At 30.5% G+C, this 16937-nt stretch overlaps 1 protein-coding gene across 5 annotated transcripts; it reads right to left on the reverse strand.

Annotated features, from left to right (window-relative positions):
• Nucleotides 1-5204: 5204 nt before the first annotated feature.
• Nucleotides 5205-8065, reverse strand: LOC112286232 (protein LATERAL BRANCHING OXIDOREDUCTASE 1). Of its 5 annotated transcripts, none has more exons than XM_024527931.3 (4): nt 7501-8065; nt 6628-7274; nt 6037-6358; nt 5205-5808 (listed from the first exon to the last, which is right to left on the reverse strand). In XM_024527931.3, the coding sequence occupies exons 1-4, from the start codon at nt 7552-7554 to the stop codon at nt 5563-5565; spliced, it is 1269 nt and encodes a 422-aa protein (XP_024383699.1). In that variant the 5' UTR covers nt 7555-8065; the 3' UTR covers nt 5205-5562. The 5 variants fall into 5 exon arrangements, with proteins under 5 accessions (XP_024383699.1, XP_024383700.1, XP_090109437.1 ...); XM_024527932.3 differs by having other exon boundaries at nt 7598-8062; XM_090253311.1 differs by having other exon boundaries at nt 6628-7366; nt 7491-8062.
• Nucleotides 8066-16937: the final 8872 nt, after the last annotated feature.

The raw sequence follows: 16937 nt of genomic DNA on the forward strand, positions 1-16937 counted from the left end.
GTCAATAAGTATTTCTGGATTCAAATCTTAGTAAAGACATATTCCAACAAGATTCACAAAAATTCAAAATACATGTTGACATAAAATACTTAAGATTCTTGTGATTTGTATAAAAAAAACCATTGGACTTAAAGTACCTATTAGATAATAGCGGTATTTTTAAAATAAATCTATAATTACAAATTCTTTGTTATGAATTTAGTAGTTGATCTTGAATATTAAAATATTTTTTGAATAAAAAGCTATTAGATTAATTTTATCATCTAGTCCCATTTATAAGAATATTATACTTGAGGCAAAATTTGATGCATTTATTTCCATAAAAAAAATGTCTTAGAGAAGTCAATGCAATATAAGATTAGTACAAAAATAACAATTTTCTTGAAAGCTTCAAACTATATTTTAGCTTTTTTACTCTTTTTTGAGATTGTCTTTAAAAGTCAAATATATAAGCAGAGTTATAATTTGAAAAAAAATTGTAATGAAGATTTGACAATAATTGATAAATTTTAAAAAATAAACAAACATATTTTATTGTCCTTAGAATTTTTTAATATATGATATAATGAACTTTTTTAGAATCCATCATAAGTCCATTATTTAAAAAGTTGTATTCTAAGAAGAAAACTTGAGTAATCTCCTCTTAGAATAGATTAAAATATATTCGAAATAACAAACACCAAAATCATCAAAAAAAACTCTCAAAAAACATTATTTATTAGATGTTGAAAAGAAACTCATGCATTTATGAATCTAAAAAGCATAACATTATATTCGAAATACCTAAATCTAATTAAAAATTTAATCTTTTATTCATCTCTTTTTATGATGCATACCAAATTGTATGCTCTTTATAAATTTATTTTAGTATATATCATTTTTTAATTGATTTGATTAAAAAGTCTTGATATAAAAAATAAAAGATATGTATTCTTGATATTGATCTTATTGAATCTTCAATAATCCACATTCATCTATAATTTTTTTTCTTTACAAATAAAATAAAAGTTCTTATTGGAGATATTAAATGACATATGAAATTTTTATACAAATTCTTATCAATATATTTTTTTAGTGCATCCAACGTATTCTATAGTAAATTATATTTTGGTCCAAATAGTAGTTGATTTTTTTCTTGAAGATCAATTTAACATTCATTAGAAAAATATTCTTCATGAATATCTATATTTTTTTCAAAGACATCTTAATAATTTTTGTAATGGCTTGGAATATCACTTGAAATCTTTCTACCATTAAAAATAGATGTGGTATAAAAAATAAAAGTTTATCTTTCTTCTATAGTATGCATAAAAGCTCTTGTATTTACTAATAAGAATTTGATTGTAGTAGACTTCTGATTTTTTCACCTCAATAATAAAAAAAATTGATTATACTATTAGAAAAATTAAAATTACAAGAAATCCAATATATTCAAGAACTATACTTATTCTTTCATGATAAACCTAAAATAATTGGATTAAAATAAAATTTAATAACATTAAATATTACCAAGCTATTATGACTATTAGTTGCTACATTTAAAAGAAAAATTTTATAGATGATATCTCTTAAAGACAAAAAAATAACCATCTATGACTTCTACATGTACATGCTTATTTTTTTTACTAAAGATATTTTATGTTTTTTAATAATATTCATGTCTATAATACAAGCCAATTTTCTTGAATCTAATAAGATGTAGGCTTTAAATTTTATTAATAGATATAAATAAATATCTATTATAAAATAATGTGAAGGATTTGAGGAGAAAATATTACCTCTATTAGATATTGTATAAGATTTAAGCCACATGGTCCCTATTATAGCTAAAAAAAACTTATTTTTTGATATATTGTCTTTTTTGGCAACTATGCTCCTCATTTTGTATTTGTCTTGCTTTTCTAGATGATATTGAGTAGTGTACTTAGATTCCCTATAATATAAGCACAATCCTTCTTAATGACATTGATTCTTTTCTTGCTCACTAAAATATTTAAAATGTATTGTATCAATTTTTATAAGTTTTAGTTTTAATATATCAGTTTCTCAAAATTTAAGAACTATTGCCATGACTTAATTTCCATGTCTCTAACTAAATCTTTATTCTTAGCATCTTTCAAAAAGTTGATTATTGCATGCATTGGCTTAAGCAATAAATTGTTCTAATAAGTTAGCTTTCAATATTATTAATAATATATCTTCAGCATTATCTTTCAATCTATATCAAAATTGATTAACTAGGGCTTTATCATTTCAATCTATATTGCAAATAAGGTTTTGGAATTTTATAACATAAATAGTAGTTAAACATGATCCTTGTTGTAAAGATAGTTGTTTGATCTCTGTTGTCCTTTTTTGATCATTTTATCTAAATATGGTTACAAACACTTCTAATAATGAATTTAAATTACAAATGAGTCATGAATTATTTTCCATCAAAGGTGCAAACTAAGAGAAAACACTTGCAGATGGAAGTGTACCTATGAATCCAACTTAAGTAAATCCATTAAGGTATTAAATAGGATGCAATTTCAGATGGAGCTTCACTTATTGTAGAGATCTTAGAAATTTTGACCTTGTTCTATCAAACTTCTTTGACATACTTATTCTTGTCTCTCTCATATTTGTATTAAAAATACTTTTTGGATTCAATTGTGAGTTTGATCTACTTGCTTCTCTCAATTGCACAACTTCTTGGCATAGACTTTAACCTTCATTGTTGACTACTTTTATAAGCATAGGAATAGTACTTCTATAATTGATGTTAATAATACGTAAGATTTCTACTCTAAGAGTGTTGATAAGCTTGTGAAGATTTATAATAATTACAAATCTATTTTTAGTTTTGTATTGTATAATATCTATAGTTTTTTCTTCCATACCTATTAATAATAATTTTAACAAATCTACATGTCAAATTAGAGGATGGTAATTTACAACTTCTAATACCAAATAAAAAAATTTACAAAAAAAAAGTAGTCTACTATTTTTAAGAAAAGAATCAATCTTAGAAAATAAAAAAAATAATAATAGTTTAAAAGTAAATAATTTGCAACATTTAAAGCACAACAAAATAATAATAATAATAATAATAATAATAATCTACTTCTAAAACAAAATAAGAACAATGAATTAGCACTTTAGTTAAACTATCAAAGACATGAATTACGAACAACCAAAAGATCAATACACTCTTGTATGATTAGAAAAGAATAGATAATCACTCAAAGATGGTATAATATTAATCTAAAATGGCTATTGCCAAAGATAAGTAAATTAGAGACTCTTGAGATAAAACTAAAGACTACAAAGACATTGATAAGAGTAAAAAAGGTTTCATTTTTGCCTCCATATATACTATCTAATTAAAGACTATGTGGCAATATTCCATAGGATCTTTGACACGTGTCTAACTTATAAGACAAGTTTTTTACATATACATCACATGGCCAATTTATTGGCCAAGGTTTTAACCTACCAATCAAATACAAAAAAATATAAAATCAAATCCATGTCTATAAAGCTTCTAAAAAGATATTTTCAAATTTATCTATATTTACTTCCTACTTAACACTTCTTACATGGATAATTTATGAATAATTGTGACATAAAAATTACAAAAATTACTTTATATTTTTTTAAAAAAATATATATAAAATTAAAAATATAAAACTAAAATATAAGTCTCTTTTACTAATTATGCTCGTAATGGCCAATTGATGCACTATAGCTTACCTTCACCTTCTAACAAGTGATTTTCAACAAAATAATTCTTTAAATTAGTGATTTTTTTTTTTGTGGCTTCTAATAGTAATGCATATTTTTGGACTATTTAGAAACAATTCAACACCAAAATCCTTAAAAAAAACTGACATGAAAGAAAAAAAAATGCAACATGATCAAGGCTCTGGAAACGCAACATCAAGATTTAGTGCTGGTGGGGCAATTGGAAACATGATTGACAGCTTCACTGACAACCCGAACTAGGAAAAGAGTCCGGTGCCGTGATTAGAAAAATTCAGTAAGCAAATCAGCAACTCCCCGCAGACATTACTTTATTTGTCAGTAATCTCGGTTTTGAACCTCAAGTTCATCATGTTCAGACACAGAAAACTGATGGTGATGCATTGAACAGACGTAACGGTTCGGTGAAGTAAACTTTGTCTGGACTTGTGCACAGCATGAGCTCGCCACTTTGCAGCCAGTTCGGCGAGGCCTGTGAGTTATGGGTAGGCAGGAGTGCTCGCAGGGATTGCTGTGTTGGGTGATCAGGAAGGTAGTTTTACAAGCGACAGTAGGCTACGGAAGGTCATCTGCAGCTCAACAGGCGCTAGAAGTCTTGGATGGGGCATGTCAACTCCTGGGCTGGAGCAGGATTTTGGTGGCAGTCGCGGCATCATCTGCCTCCCTGCGGCAGCGAGTTGCGAAAATATTACAACGCGTTCTGGCGCTTCATTCGCCCTCATTCCATCCGCCGCACGTTTCTCGGTGATAGTGCACTTGTTGTGCGCGCATCGCTGGAAAACCCCACTCTAATCAACTGGTTGTTACTGCAGAAGGTGTTGCGTGACCTTCTCGTCTTCCTTAGCTTCTCACATTTCCCTCATCTTCCTTCTCTTCGCACACAGGATTCCGATTTAAGAGAATCGCACACTGAATGGTCGGTTCGTTTATGTACATTTACTCAGCCTTGACTAGAGCCGTCATAGTAATGAACTGGTCCAGAAGTCGACTGAATTTATGATGTGACGATTCTCCACACGATCATGTGGGGCCGATAATCTTTCATACAGAGTCTAGCTTTAGTTTCATGGAGCTAAGTCTTTCGCCCCATTCTACTCGCAATGACACTCGCACTTGATGTTATAGTAGGTAAGCCCGCTATGCATGTGTCCTCTCCGACGTGTAGTGAGAACTCCCTTCCAATATGCAATCGTGAACTCTTGACTTGGACCAATCTACAAAGCGCAGATTACGTTTCTGTGCATGAAACTGTATATATGGTGCAGTATCTGTAGCAAGTAATGACAGCAATAGGCCTATCTTTCCTGTGCGCAAGCTACGCTGAAACACGTGTTCTTGACCTCAACACCAGTGTCACGACCACAACTGATAAATTATAAAACTGTCATCATCTACATATTCAGGTCAAATTTTCTTCCACAACTGCCAATCGTAACAGTTGACAACTGATGAATATCATATCGTAAGAAGTATGGTCACTTTCTATTCAATGAGAAATTTTCACAAAACACAACAAAATATGGGCCATTTAATTGTGATTACTATGTAGGATATGGTACCTCTGCTCTAATTCAGTTATCGGTATTGTTGTACAGGTACCCATCTTTCAACAATCTGTATCCCTTGCAACCCTCAACTTCTTCTGTCCAACACTGAGTTGATGAATGGAAGTCGCAGAGCTCGCAAACTGAGAATTGCACAATCGCGGCATTATACCCCAGTTCGGTCGAAGGATTGATCTGCTGTTTCCATAGGTAACGGCAGAACAATCCTTCGGCCGTAAATGAACAGTTGTGTGCGCTAGGATTGCGTTTGCTGTCACACGCTAGTTGGCAACTTCATAAACTCCAGAGAATTGCTTGATTCTTGCCTCTTTCTGGCGCCCATATATTCCGCGTAAGTCCGTGCCTTGTACTGGTTGGGTGCAGATCGTAATAACTCTGGTGGCGGGATGAGGGTCACCATCTTTGCTGGTGCCAGACAGTGCGCTACCGACAGACGTCCTTCCACCTTGTTCACAACTGTCCTGTGGGAAGGGCTCTGGAACTTGCCATTTGTTAAGATCTGCGACCAACACAACAATGATTTTCATGTGACACACGCGCGATCTGATCTCAAAAGCATAGCTATCGACTATAAACTATAGGCTTTTGAGTGACCCAGCTCCATCGACTGTAACGTTCTCAATAAACTCTAAGCATCGACATTCAAGGACGACAATTGGCAGGAATTGCTCGAAACAACTTGCTTGGAAAATGAGACCAACCCACTGTACAGAACTGTTGCACTGACCTCAAACACATCACCAATATTAACGAGCAGAGCGTCTGCTCGAGGAGGAATGCCTAGCCATTCTCCTTTTCGGTAAATCTGCAAGCCTCCAATTCCACTGTCATGTTGCAACGTGATGAGATACGGGTCAGTGTGAGGACTGAGGCCCATTGCATTCTCAGGTCGTGGACATGGTGGCTGGTAATTCCATCGTAATGTGGCTTCAACCCCTTCAAGGAACTCATCGAACCGCCAGGCCTTCACCCCTAATCCGACGACGAGAAGCTTCACAATGCGCTTGGCAAGCTTCTTCATGACATCATCATATTCCTTCACTACGGTCCTGCCAAATCAACCCAAGAAAGCACTATGAGGAGAATAAGTCTTCGTGGTTTCCCTAGTTTCATCTACGTCTAATGCAAAGGCCTTAAACAAGACAACTCAACGACGCCAGAACCACTTCCCAAAGGTACGGGTGCGCTTTTGCACTTTCACCGTCTACACCCCTCGCTGTGGGTTCGAGGAATATTATGTGTATTTCTAGTAGGCTAAATGTTACCCATGCAAATGCTCATGATATGTCCAAGGGAAGGTATGGAAGCACACACTCACGAAAATTCATGGTTGTTCTCCGGAGGTGAGAGCTGGTTGTCGTAATCATCCAAGTTAGTTTCCGCAGGTTTCAATATAATCCCCTCAGACCACCGCTTGACCTTTTCCAACAAGGAATAGTGAGACGCGTGTTTCTCTTTCTCCGCGGTCGACAATTGAAAGAACTCGTAAGCCTGTGTTTCCACCTTCTCCATAAGCTCTAACTCCACCCCATGATTTACTAGATAGAAATATCCCCACTCCTCGCACGCATTCACCATTTGCTCAACACTCTTCTTCGAGGTGTCGGCGTCGCCCTCAAATAGGGCCATGTCCACCACAGGTATCTCGTCATCCTTGAGAAACTCGTCATGTCGAACAAAATCAACAGACGTAGGGCCATCGTTTACCAGCAAATTTTGTTGAGAGATGCTCAAACTGTCCACTCTAAACTCTCGCCCGCAAGCCCACCGGTTGAAGAGCCCTCTTGATGCCCTAGGTGTCCCACTCACCTCATGTCGGGGAGAGTCCCTTGGCACCATCAACTGTGTGCTTCTATTCAAAGATTGTGGCGCCTCAAACGCCATTGAGAAGCTTGAGATTTTTACAGCCCCCGTCGAACTGCAACTAAAGTTTCGCAAGAGGAGAACAAGAAGAAGAAGAAGAATCTGTCACATGTCCGAATGAGTGCCCGTCAGCTGCAAGAAGGAAAAAAATCAGCTTGCTCGCTGTAATCCACAACAACGCCGCTCCACTCTGCCTGCTCAACACGCATTGCATTGCGATGAACCCTCTCATTACGACACCCGTCAAAAACCAGAGAGCGAAGGCCCCAACCTGTCAAAATACTACCATTTCAATCCACGTACACACACAAAACTCACAAATCCTCACACTGAACTCGGAGACGGGCTCGGCTCCAAGCAATAAAGTGCGAAAAGACTGCATGATTATCCCTGTGGACAAGATCAGTGGAATGGATCTACTCAACCTTCTGATTTCACTATGCTATGGTTGCAGAGATTTGTCAGCCCGGCAGCTGCAACGAATCACCAGAACCCTCCAAGCCTGCCCACCGCAGACGAGCGTCAAATTTCGAACAGCTCGGAGAGCACGAATCTAAAATAGCAGCTGCTGTCTGCGCTCAATCCCACGAACTTCTCCATCGGCGGAGTGCTGCTTACTCGATCTCCCCCCTTATTTTAACGACTGATCCCGACGACCAAGCTCTGTACGCCAAAAACAAACATTGACCTTCTGCTAATGCCAACAAATGGGCGACCGCGATTAATTCTTCTATGGTTTTGTGTACGCTTGGTGACGACAATCGACTGCCAAATGGATTGTGGATCACGAATCGCGACGGATGCTGCGCACAATCTGCGGTAAACTTGGCGGCAGTGTCAGAGTTGCTTGGATCGAATCCCTCGCGTCGTGCATGTGAGCGAGGGGCCATGCCGAACATTATTCAACACAAGGCCTCGGATCGACGGGGTCTGCCGGTTTGTGGCGATATCGTGGAACTATTCCTACTTTCCCTACATTTTTTTTCTTACAGTTTTTATTATTATATTCAATTTTTAGTATGTTGGATATAGGCATATATATATATATATATATATGTATATACACGTATGTATACAAGGGGAAGAGAATGCAATTGAACACACAAATGTTGTGGTAGATCTCTCTAACAAAGTCAACACATGAAAAAGTTGGATACAAGTTAGCTAGTCATAAAAACAATCTAGTTAGTCATCTTTTGGACTTTTAGTAATCTTTGAATGTATTATACTTGAAATATAAAACATGTGTGTATATATATTTTAACATATAATTGGTGTATATTATCATACAATTTATTCAATTTATAAAAAAGTTTTATCTAATATATTACTCTAAAAATATTGCTAATAGTGAAGAATTTGAATTTTAAAAGATAATAAAATGAAATGTTTTATTGATTGAATCTTATTTTAATTAGAAACTATAATTAATAAAACCACAACTGTAATTCAATAATTTTATGAATTTGTTATTATTAATTATATTTTTAATATTATTATAAGTTTTATATTTCAAGTATAATATATGTTTTTTTTTACAAAGATGAATGTAATCAAAGTAATTATTATAAAATATAAGGTAATTACCAAACTATGAATAAAGATTGTAACACTAAAATATGTTAACAAAATTAATGGTAGTTTAAACCTTACCTTTGTCTATACTAATGGATCAAAAGATCATATAGAAATTTTTAAAGAACTATAAGACTCTTGTAAAAAATACCTAAGTTTTAGAACATTATTGTTATAGCTTGTATATTTAAAATTTTATAAAAAAATATTTCTATAGTTTATAATATATTTCAAAATACCCATAAATACAACTAATATCTATGAAGTTTCAATATTTTTTGAAATGAATACACTATTCATGATTTAATTACTTCTAAGTATTTTTATTTATCACTATTTACTCCAATAATATAGATATAAGTGATATATACATTTTTAGACATAATATTTACAAATGTTAAAAAATATTTAAGACTCTTTACAAATTAATATAGTTGAGGGTGTATTGAATTTTATTTGCAACAAATTTCGTTTAATGTTTTACAAAGAAATTGTTAATATGTTTATTAAACCATCAATAATGCTTTATACTTAGATTATAATTTGTTTATTTGATTATTATTGAGATACTTGTGACAAGGTCAAAAATAACATTTGAAATATCATTTGATATAGTATCTACTTCTAATAGTATCACCAAGGATCAAATTTTCTTTAAACGTAGAATTATCAAACATGTTGTAATTATCCATGTATTTAAGAAAAATAATCATCTTTTTGAAGATATTTATCTTGATTTTGATACCATAAATGTTATAGTAATCCAAGAGGTTTATTTTTTAGTTTTTTGCATAATATTTCTTGAAATGAATTGGATAATTTTTGGATTTTCGACTATTTTAGAATTTATTTATGAATATATTAAAACAGTAAAATAATAATGAATAAATACTAAATTATTTCTTCTTTTCTTTATAACAATTCTGTATTGTTATAAAAAACTGGTCTTTAGATTTAGTGAATAACATTGATAAAAATTAAAATTTAACAGAATAAATTCCTCATGGTTTTGAATAGTTTCCACATATTATGTACATAAGAACAAGCTTTAGAATTATACATTTAAAATTGGAATTTTAAGTTTCATATTTTAATAAAATATCTTCTAATACTTTAGCAAAAATTGGGGTATAAAATCAAGTGTAACATTAATAAAGAGTCTATAATGATTATAAATAATATCAAAAAATAATTTATTATATTCTTATTATTAATATTCTACAAGGTACAAAATTATCTATTTAGATCTTAAAATCTACCATTACAAAGATAGGATTACAAGAGTTATGACAAAGTCTCTCAAAACAAGTAATCATAGTAGGTTTATTATATGTAGTGGTTGAAAAATTTAAACAATTGATATATATATATATATATATATATTAAAAAAATAAAAATATATTTTATTTAAAACGGTTGTTTTTTTAAAACAAATCAAACTCCAAATTTTTATCACATTCAAAATGTTAGAGTTAGAAGTCATGTTGAGCTTGAAGCACAAGTAACAATATTTTAACTTTTTTAAGTGTATAAATATATTTGAACATGTATTTTATTAATTTAGTACAAATACTATAAAGAATTTAAGAAAATGGTTTAAATTGGAGGATTAGAAAGATAATTTGACAAAATTTATCAAAACATATTAAAATAATAGACTGTTTTTTTTAATATAAAGAAGGCTAATTCTCTTGGTTTTAAAAGAATAGCTAGTTTGTTAATTACAATCTAAATTTTCTTCTTTAGGTAAAAGCCAATAGTGTCTGGACAAGCATATAATAAACCATTCTAATGCTTATGTAATATGTGATGTTGAATAATGTTTTTAACACAGACATACTTCAATAGGCTTCACAAAAACTTAAGAAATAATGAAATTCTTGTAATACAAAAAATTAATTATTGGATTTAACAATCACTATAAAAAATAATTTTATTTTAAAAACAAATCCATAAATTTATTTTTTGTTACAAATATTTAAATAATATTAATACTACATCATTTATTGAATGCTTAAAACATATTTTAGTATTGTTGAGCCAAAAATGAATTCTTCTATTCATATTTCTTTTTAATGTATACTATTTTTTATTTTTTATTTTTTATTTTTTTTCTTGTAATGTTTTTTTTGACATATTTTGTGGTTTTATTCAATTGGTCAAAAATCTTAGATATCAAATAAAGAATAACAAATTCTTCATGGCCAATTTTTGAGCTAGCAATGATATATGCATATGCATGATGATTATTTTTTCTTTTACAATATGTACTAATATACTTATATAGGATTTTATATATCAAATGAAACTAGTAACAAAACTGTACATCTTTAACTTTATATATTTTGATTATATTTTATACAATCGATTTATGTTTTAAAAGATTTAAGGAACATCAAAGAATAATCACAACTTTGTAAGTGGACATTAAAAAATGAGTTTTGATTCCATTGAGAAAATAATTTAATTACCTTATTATTTAAAGCTTGCAATATTGACCAAAACTTGATATTCATCATGTTATGACTTGTAAAAAAATGGTTGTTAAGTACAATGCCATCCTTCTTGATATCAATCAGTTGTTAGAATTGTAATACAAACATAGAAGCAAACCAGTTTTTTTTAATAAAATCCAAACTGTGCTGAATTTTTTTTCAAGTTTTTTGGTATTTTTTTTATATGTATGTACTTATATTACACTTTAAATCTTAAAACTTATTCCCATCAACAAATTTACAAAGAGTGATTCTAAATTTTTTTAATGATTAGAATTTTTCAAAATAATATTTTTAGTATAAATATTTATTTATTTATTTATTTATTTATATTTTTTATGGTAGTACAACTGTTAAAGAAACTCTTGCAATTTTTGTGTTTCTTTAACACTAAGTCCCACTAACTAATCACTTTTGATGTTGATTAAGGTAGTGACTAAAATTGATGTATTGTAAGCACTAATTTTCCCATATGTTTATGCATTTGAGCTATGGTATTCTTTATTTTTACTGCTTGTACAACCAATATAAGTTCCTTTACATAATCTCTCTCTCCTCTATACAATTTTTTTCATATCTAATACATTTTTAAAAACATTATTACATTCTTAAAGTTCTTATAGTAAAATTTTATTACGATTATACAAATAATTATACATATATATATATATATATATATATATATATTTTAGTACTTATTTTTCATAACTTTTGAGAACTTGTCTGTTGTGCACACAAAGTTTTTGAAGAAGTGTAAGTTTTTACAGAACAATAAAATCTCAAGGTTCTCCATATGTATTAAAGCCATAGAAGAATTCAAATTAAAAACACCTTAAATAATTATCAGTTTAATTTTATTGTTTCTTAAAACGTGAATCTGAAAGCAATCCATGCATGATTTTAACAATGATCACTTGCGAAGCACAAAAACAAACTAGGTTGCTGAGCCATAGAGGTAATGAAACCTAAAATTAGGGTTAGGGTTTAAAGCTGATCCCTAACACTTATCCCGTCGCAACAAATCGTGGACTATAGTACTCGCAGCACTAAGCACGACGTGGATATTCAGGCTGATGCTTTGCATGGATCGCCAAGCAAGCTCACCAACCTCGTGTCATTATTCAAACCACTGGCCCCGCAGTTTGAATCTGTCGTCGCGATTCATTGCAATTCGCGCGCACATGATTCGGCGAGGATTTGCAGTAGTAGTTGCCACGCCACTCCGATCCTCGTGTGTAATCTCGGTCTGTTTGACCAGTCTGGAGCTCCTGTTACGAGGACCGCGATACTTTGAGTAAAACCATCGAATAACAGGTTTTTTGCCTTCCCCACCAACACCGACTCCCAGCTCTCAGCTCACGACAGCGGAGAAGCACATTGCGGCGGCCACTCAGAATTCGGCCAACGTCACATCTCAATGGTCCTGAGCTCTTCCGAAGAGTTGGAATTTCTCAGCGTGTTTCTCCACCCTCCTGCCCCTGAATTCGAATGCAGCGCCTTCTCATCACCAACCATATTCCTCGTTCTGGCGGGACCTTATTCAAACCCTATGTCGGTGCTGCTCGTTCGCTTACCGAACTCCGTGACAAACTCATGTTTTTAGGGACAGCAAGGAATCCGTTCCTTCCTCGGAACTGAACGAGTAATCAACGTTTGGTAGGCATGAAGAGCTCTCCCCTTCACTCTTTCCGTGTCTTTCACATTCCGTATGACATGCTGTGTGACAAATCTTATCAAACCTATATATTAAACATATATTAATCCTGGCATTGTGACATTTGCGCATTGTTTAAGAAACACATCAACTTGAAGAACTGTTTCCTTCGTGAAAGATGCACCCCACAGGACCATTTCAGCCAGAGACAGCTACGAGTGCCTCGAGAACTCCAAAGCTTTGTAAGCTTGCACAAAAATACTGATAAAATGTGGAAAGAACTAGGTTATTGGAAGACTGATGTGATCAAGTCAAGTGCACATTCATGAGCCCACATTGTTGAGTGTGTGCTTAGCCATGCCCAGGAATCTGAGTTTATTCATTTGTTTGTTTATGATACTTCCCGGATGAACCAATTGCAGAGGTTGCTAAACGAGGAATAACACCACATCTTACACTCTTATTATAAAAGCAAGCGTAAGAGGAATTCGTTGCATATTTGTCAAGTCAATTCTTAATTTGGTATGTGTACATGTATATTGTCAAGTAAGACTTTAATGTGTTGTGACTAATTTTGAAGTCTTCTTAAGCATTTGGATTAATTTTTTTGTTATTTGAGCACATTTCAACATTAGATAAAGTAGTGGTGGATATTTTTTTTGTTTTTTGGTCATTTTTCTTTTCATATCAAATGTTAATATTTACTATGAATGGCCTAGATGAGTCGACAAATGTGTTGTTCATAGTTTCACCTTCAAAACAAGATTTCTAAATCTAAATTGTAGTTAATAATATTATTCTAAATCTAAATTGTATAGTATTTCTAAATCTAAATTGTATAGTATTTCTATATTTAAATTGTATAGTATTTCTAAATCTAATTTTTTAAACTCTTAGAGGAAGACATATGATTTTTTTTGTTTTGTTTGGGCTTAAATGGTTACTAATTTGTTAAAACATTTGACACAACAAAAGTTTCAAAGGATCCATCTTATGGTGCTACTACACATCTACAAAACACATGGCTTTATCTTATATCAACAATGATTTCATGAAAGTTGAGAGTCCTCATTAAATAAAAATAAGAGTTTAAAAAATTATTTATACTAGTATAAAAAATGTATTATTTTAAAATAAATAAATAAAATTTATTTCTATTTTTTAAAAATTATTATTATTATGCAAAGAGAATAAATTTTTATGAAATCAAATTAGAAAAAAAATCTAATAATAATTGGTTATTATACCAAAATATTTAATATATTGATTTTCAAGTATTAGAATTTTGCACAAAATATTTCTAGTTATAATAATAATAATAATAATAATAAATCACTGTCTTTTTTATATATATAAAGTATATTGTTTAACATCTACATTGTATGCAAGTTCAATCTAGTTAAATTTTGAAAATTATTCTGATTTCTAAATTTATTTATTATAGCTTATTTTTTCATTAATATATATATATATGATTAAATCTAAAATAAAACATAATAAAATAATGTAGCTTTATATGTATTTATTAGTAATAATAATAAATATCCAAAATGACTCGGTTCTATCAGTTTATTCATATCTAGAAATATAATATATACATTTAATAGTAGAAATTTTATTACAAAGTCTAGTGATATAAAACACTATAGTTGATTGTAATAAGATAGTGCTTATAAAATTAAGTATTAATAAATACCCATTGGAACTTGATGTAGTGCATCTATTGCACAAATACTTACATTAATTAACAATATTCCATGTGATGTTCAATAAATAGTCTAAAAAAAAGATGTAAATATCCTGTTAAATCCAAAGATATTAACAGTTAAAAAATCACAGTTTTTGTAATAAAACATAGAACACCAGTGTTTGTATAAGAACACATAAATAAGATTTCAAAATCAAACTAATTATTTAAAATAAAAAAAAATGTATAAGAATACTTTTTAAGAGTTCAAAAATGTGTTTAATGTTATTTTAATTTTAATTAGAATGATGTGTACACATGAAATAGTGTAAATATTGTGCAAAACAATTTTAAACCTTTAATAAAGTTTTGAATGTATTCTGAAAGTTAAAACTATGATCTGGCATTAAACATCAAATCTCATTGTAATCTATAAGTAAATTCTTTAAGTGAACTTCTAAACTCATTCAAATATTCACATACACATATGTAATGTCAACATGAGTTGTGGTTCATAAATCAATTGCTCAGTTTGGTTAACTTTCAAATTTCAAGACAACATATTTCTGATGAGATTCTAAAAGTTTAAGAATCTGTTTTTTATGATGTGTCTATGTAATAGTTTGCATCACTCCATAGGCACCCAATTCATTTATAATAAATTAATGATACATAAATAGACTCTTTTGTGTTAATAATATGTGTGATCAATCTGTAAACTAAATTGTTATTTCATCTATTGTGTGATCCTGTTTCGGTTGAGGCCTTCAATCAATCCACCTGTTTGCAACATAGCAGTGATCCATTAGAGTGTTTTTATTTATTTATTTATTTTTATTGTTTTCTCCTTTCCACCACAAAATTAACCAAGACAATTAGCTTAAAGCTGAAGTCACAATGATGTATTTACACAATAGGTCTTATTTCTATTGCATCTAATTGAATTGTAGTGTGTTCTTGTTGTACATTTAAGTCTTCAATTCACTGTACACATTTTCTAAATATGAAGAATGGTTTATACAGAACATTGTTGATAAATTCTTTGTCAACACACACAAACATTGTTATTTTCAATTCTAAAATTTTGTATTCCAACTTTATTTATGTTAAGAACTATGTTCATTTAAGAACCTTTTACTAATTTAGGTGTTTTGATTTGTACACGTGTATATAGATATACACATACATATACATAAATACATGTAAATAATGGACAAAAAAAATCTTAATATCTGTATATGTGTGTGTTATTATACCATACAAACTAAGTTTTGCATTATGGTTTCATTTTTTGAATTTTTACATATTTATTATTTATTTATAATTTTAATATATTGTAAATCAATTTGAATCAATAATAAAATTTACAAGTGTAGACTCTAACACACATATGAATATTTATATTTACAAACACAAACTATTTTTATTCTTATATTGGTATAAACACTTTATAGACATTTCTTTTTTTCAACATTCACACAATGTATTATTTGTAATATGAATATTAATAAATATATCACATGTCAAACTATAACAATATATATATATATATATATATATATATATATATATTATTGTATAATAATATTCCAAAGAATTTAAAGAAGTTGTCAAAGTATTTAGGGTTTAGGATTTAAAATCTTATTGCACATATTTAGTAAAATATAATAATAAAATGCAATTAGAGATGCTTGTTGTTATATCTACATGGATGGTATTTAGTTTTGGTTATTTTAATTATAAAGTATAGATCTTTATTGGACCTTGCCATTTTCTATGTCAAAGATTGCTTTTGTTGGAAACCATTCATAAAGTTTGATTTTATAAATTTTATTTCTAGACATGCATTGGATTTACTATTTGGTTAGTCCTTGAAAAATATTATAATTAAAGATCTACAATAATACTATGTTTGATTACAAATATTTTTTTGGTAAGAGTTTTTATCCCATTGTTATTTTCAATTTTGGGATCAAAGGATCCATCATGCAAGATTAAAATTTTCAACTTTGGGATTCAAACCACTAACCTTTGTAATACTCATTTTAGAGCAATGTGCCATCAATGACCTTCTGGACGAATGGCTTAGGGTTTGGGGTTTAGATTTTCTGCTAAATATATTGAAACTAAATAAGAATAAATTACCAAGTCCAGATTTGTAAAATGTCTTTGCTCTAAATTATAATTAATAGAAGATAGCTAAACATATTACTGAAATATTTTCTTTCCTCGAACGTTTGCAGAATGCTGAAAGATCCCAACACCGTCGCTGCCGGCTGCGGGAGAGTCTCCCAAAGCATCGGAAAACAGCTCGCCATAGCCACAGCATCTCCGAGCATCGCTACGACAACCCG

This window comes from Physcomitrium patens, chromosome 9, assembly GCF_059467195.1.
Source record: "Physcomitrium patens ecotype Gransden chromosome 9, ASM5946719v1, whole genome shotgun sequence".
Classification (NCBI taxonomy): Eukaryota; Viridiplantae; Streptophyta; class Bryopsida; order Funariales; family Funariaceae; genus Physcomitrium; species Physcomitrium patens.

Bases quoted from the DNA above. Each gene is read 5' to 3' on its own strand.
- LOC112286232 (XM_024527931.3), bottom strand. From the start codon at position 7,554: ATGCAGTCTTTTCGCACTTTATTGCTTGGAGCCGAGCCCGTCTCCGAG. The intron at 7,275-7,500 runs GTGAGGATTTGT...GACATGTGACAG, and splicing joins AGCCCGTCTCCGAGTTCAGT to ATTCTTCTTCTTCTTCTTGT. The intron at 5,809-6,036 runs GTCAGTGCAACA...TGTTGGTCGCAG, and splicing joins ATATTGGTGATGTGTTTGAG to ATCTTAACAAATGGCAAGTT.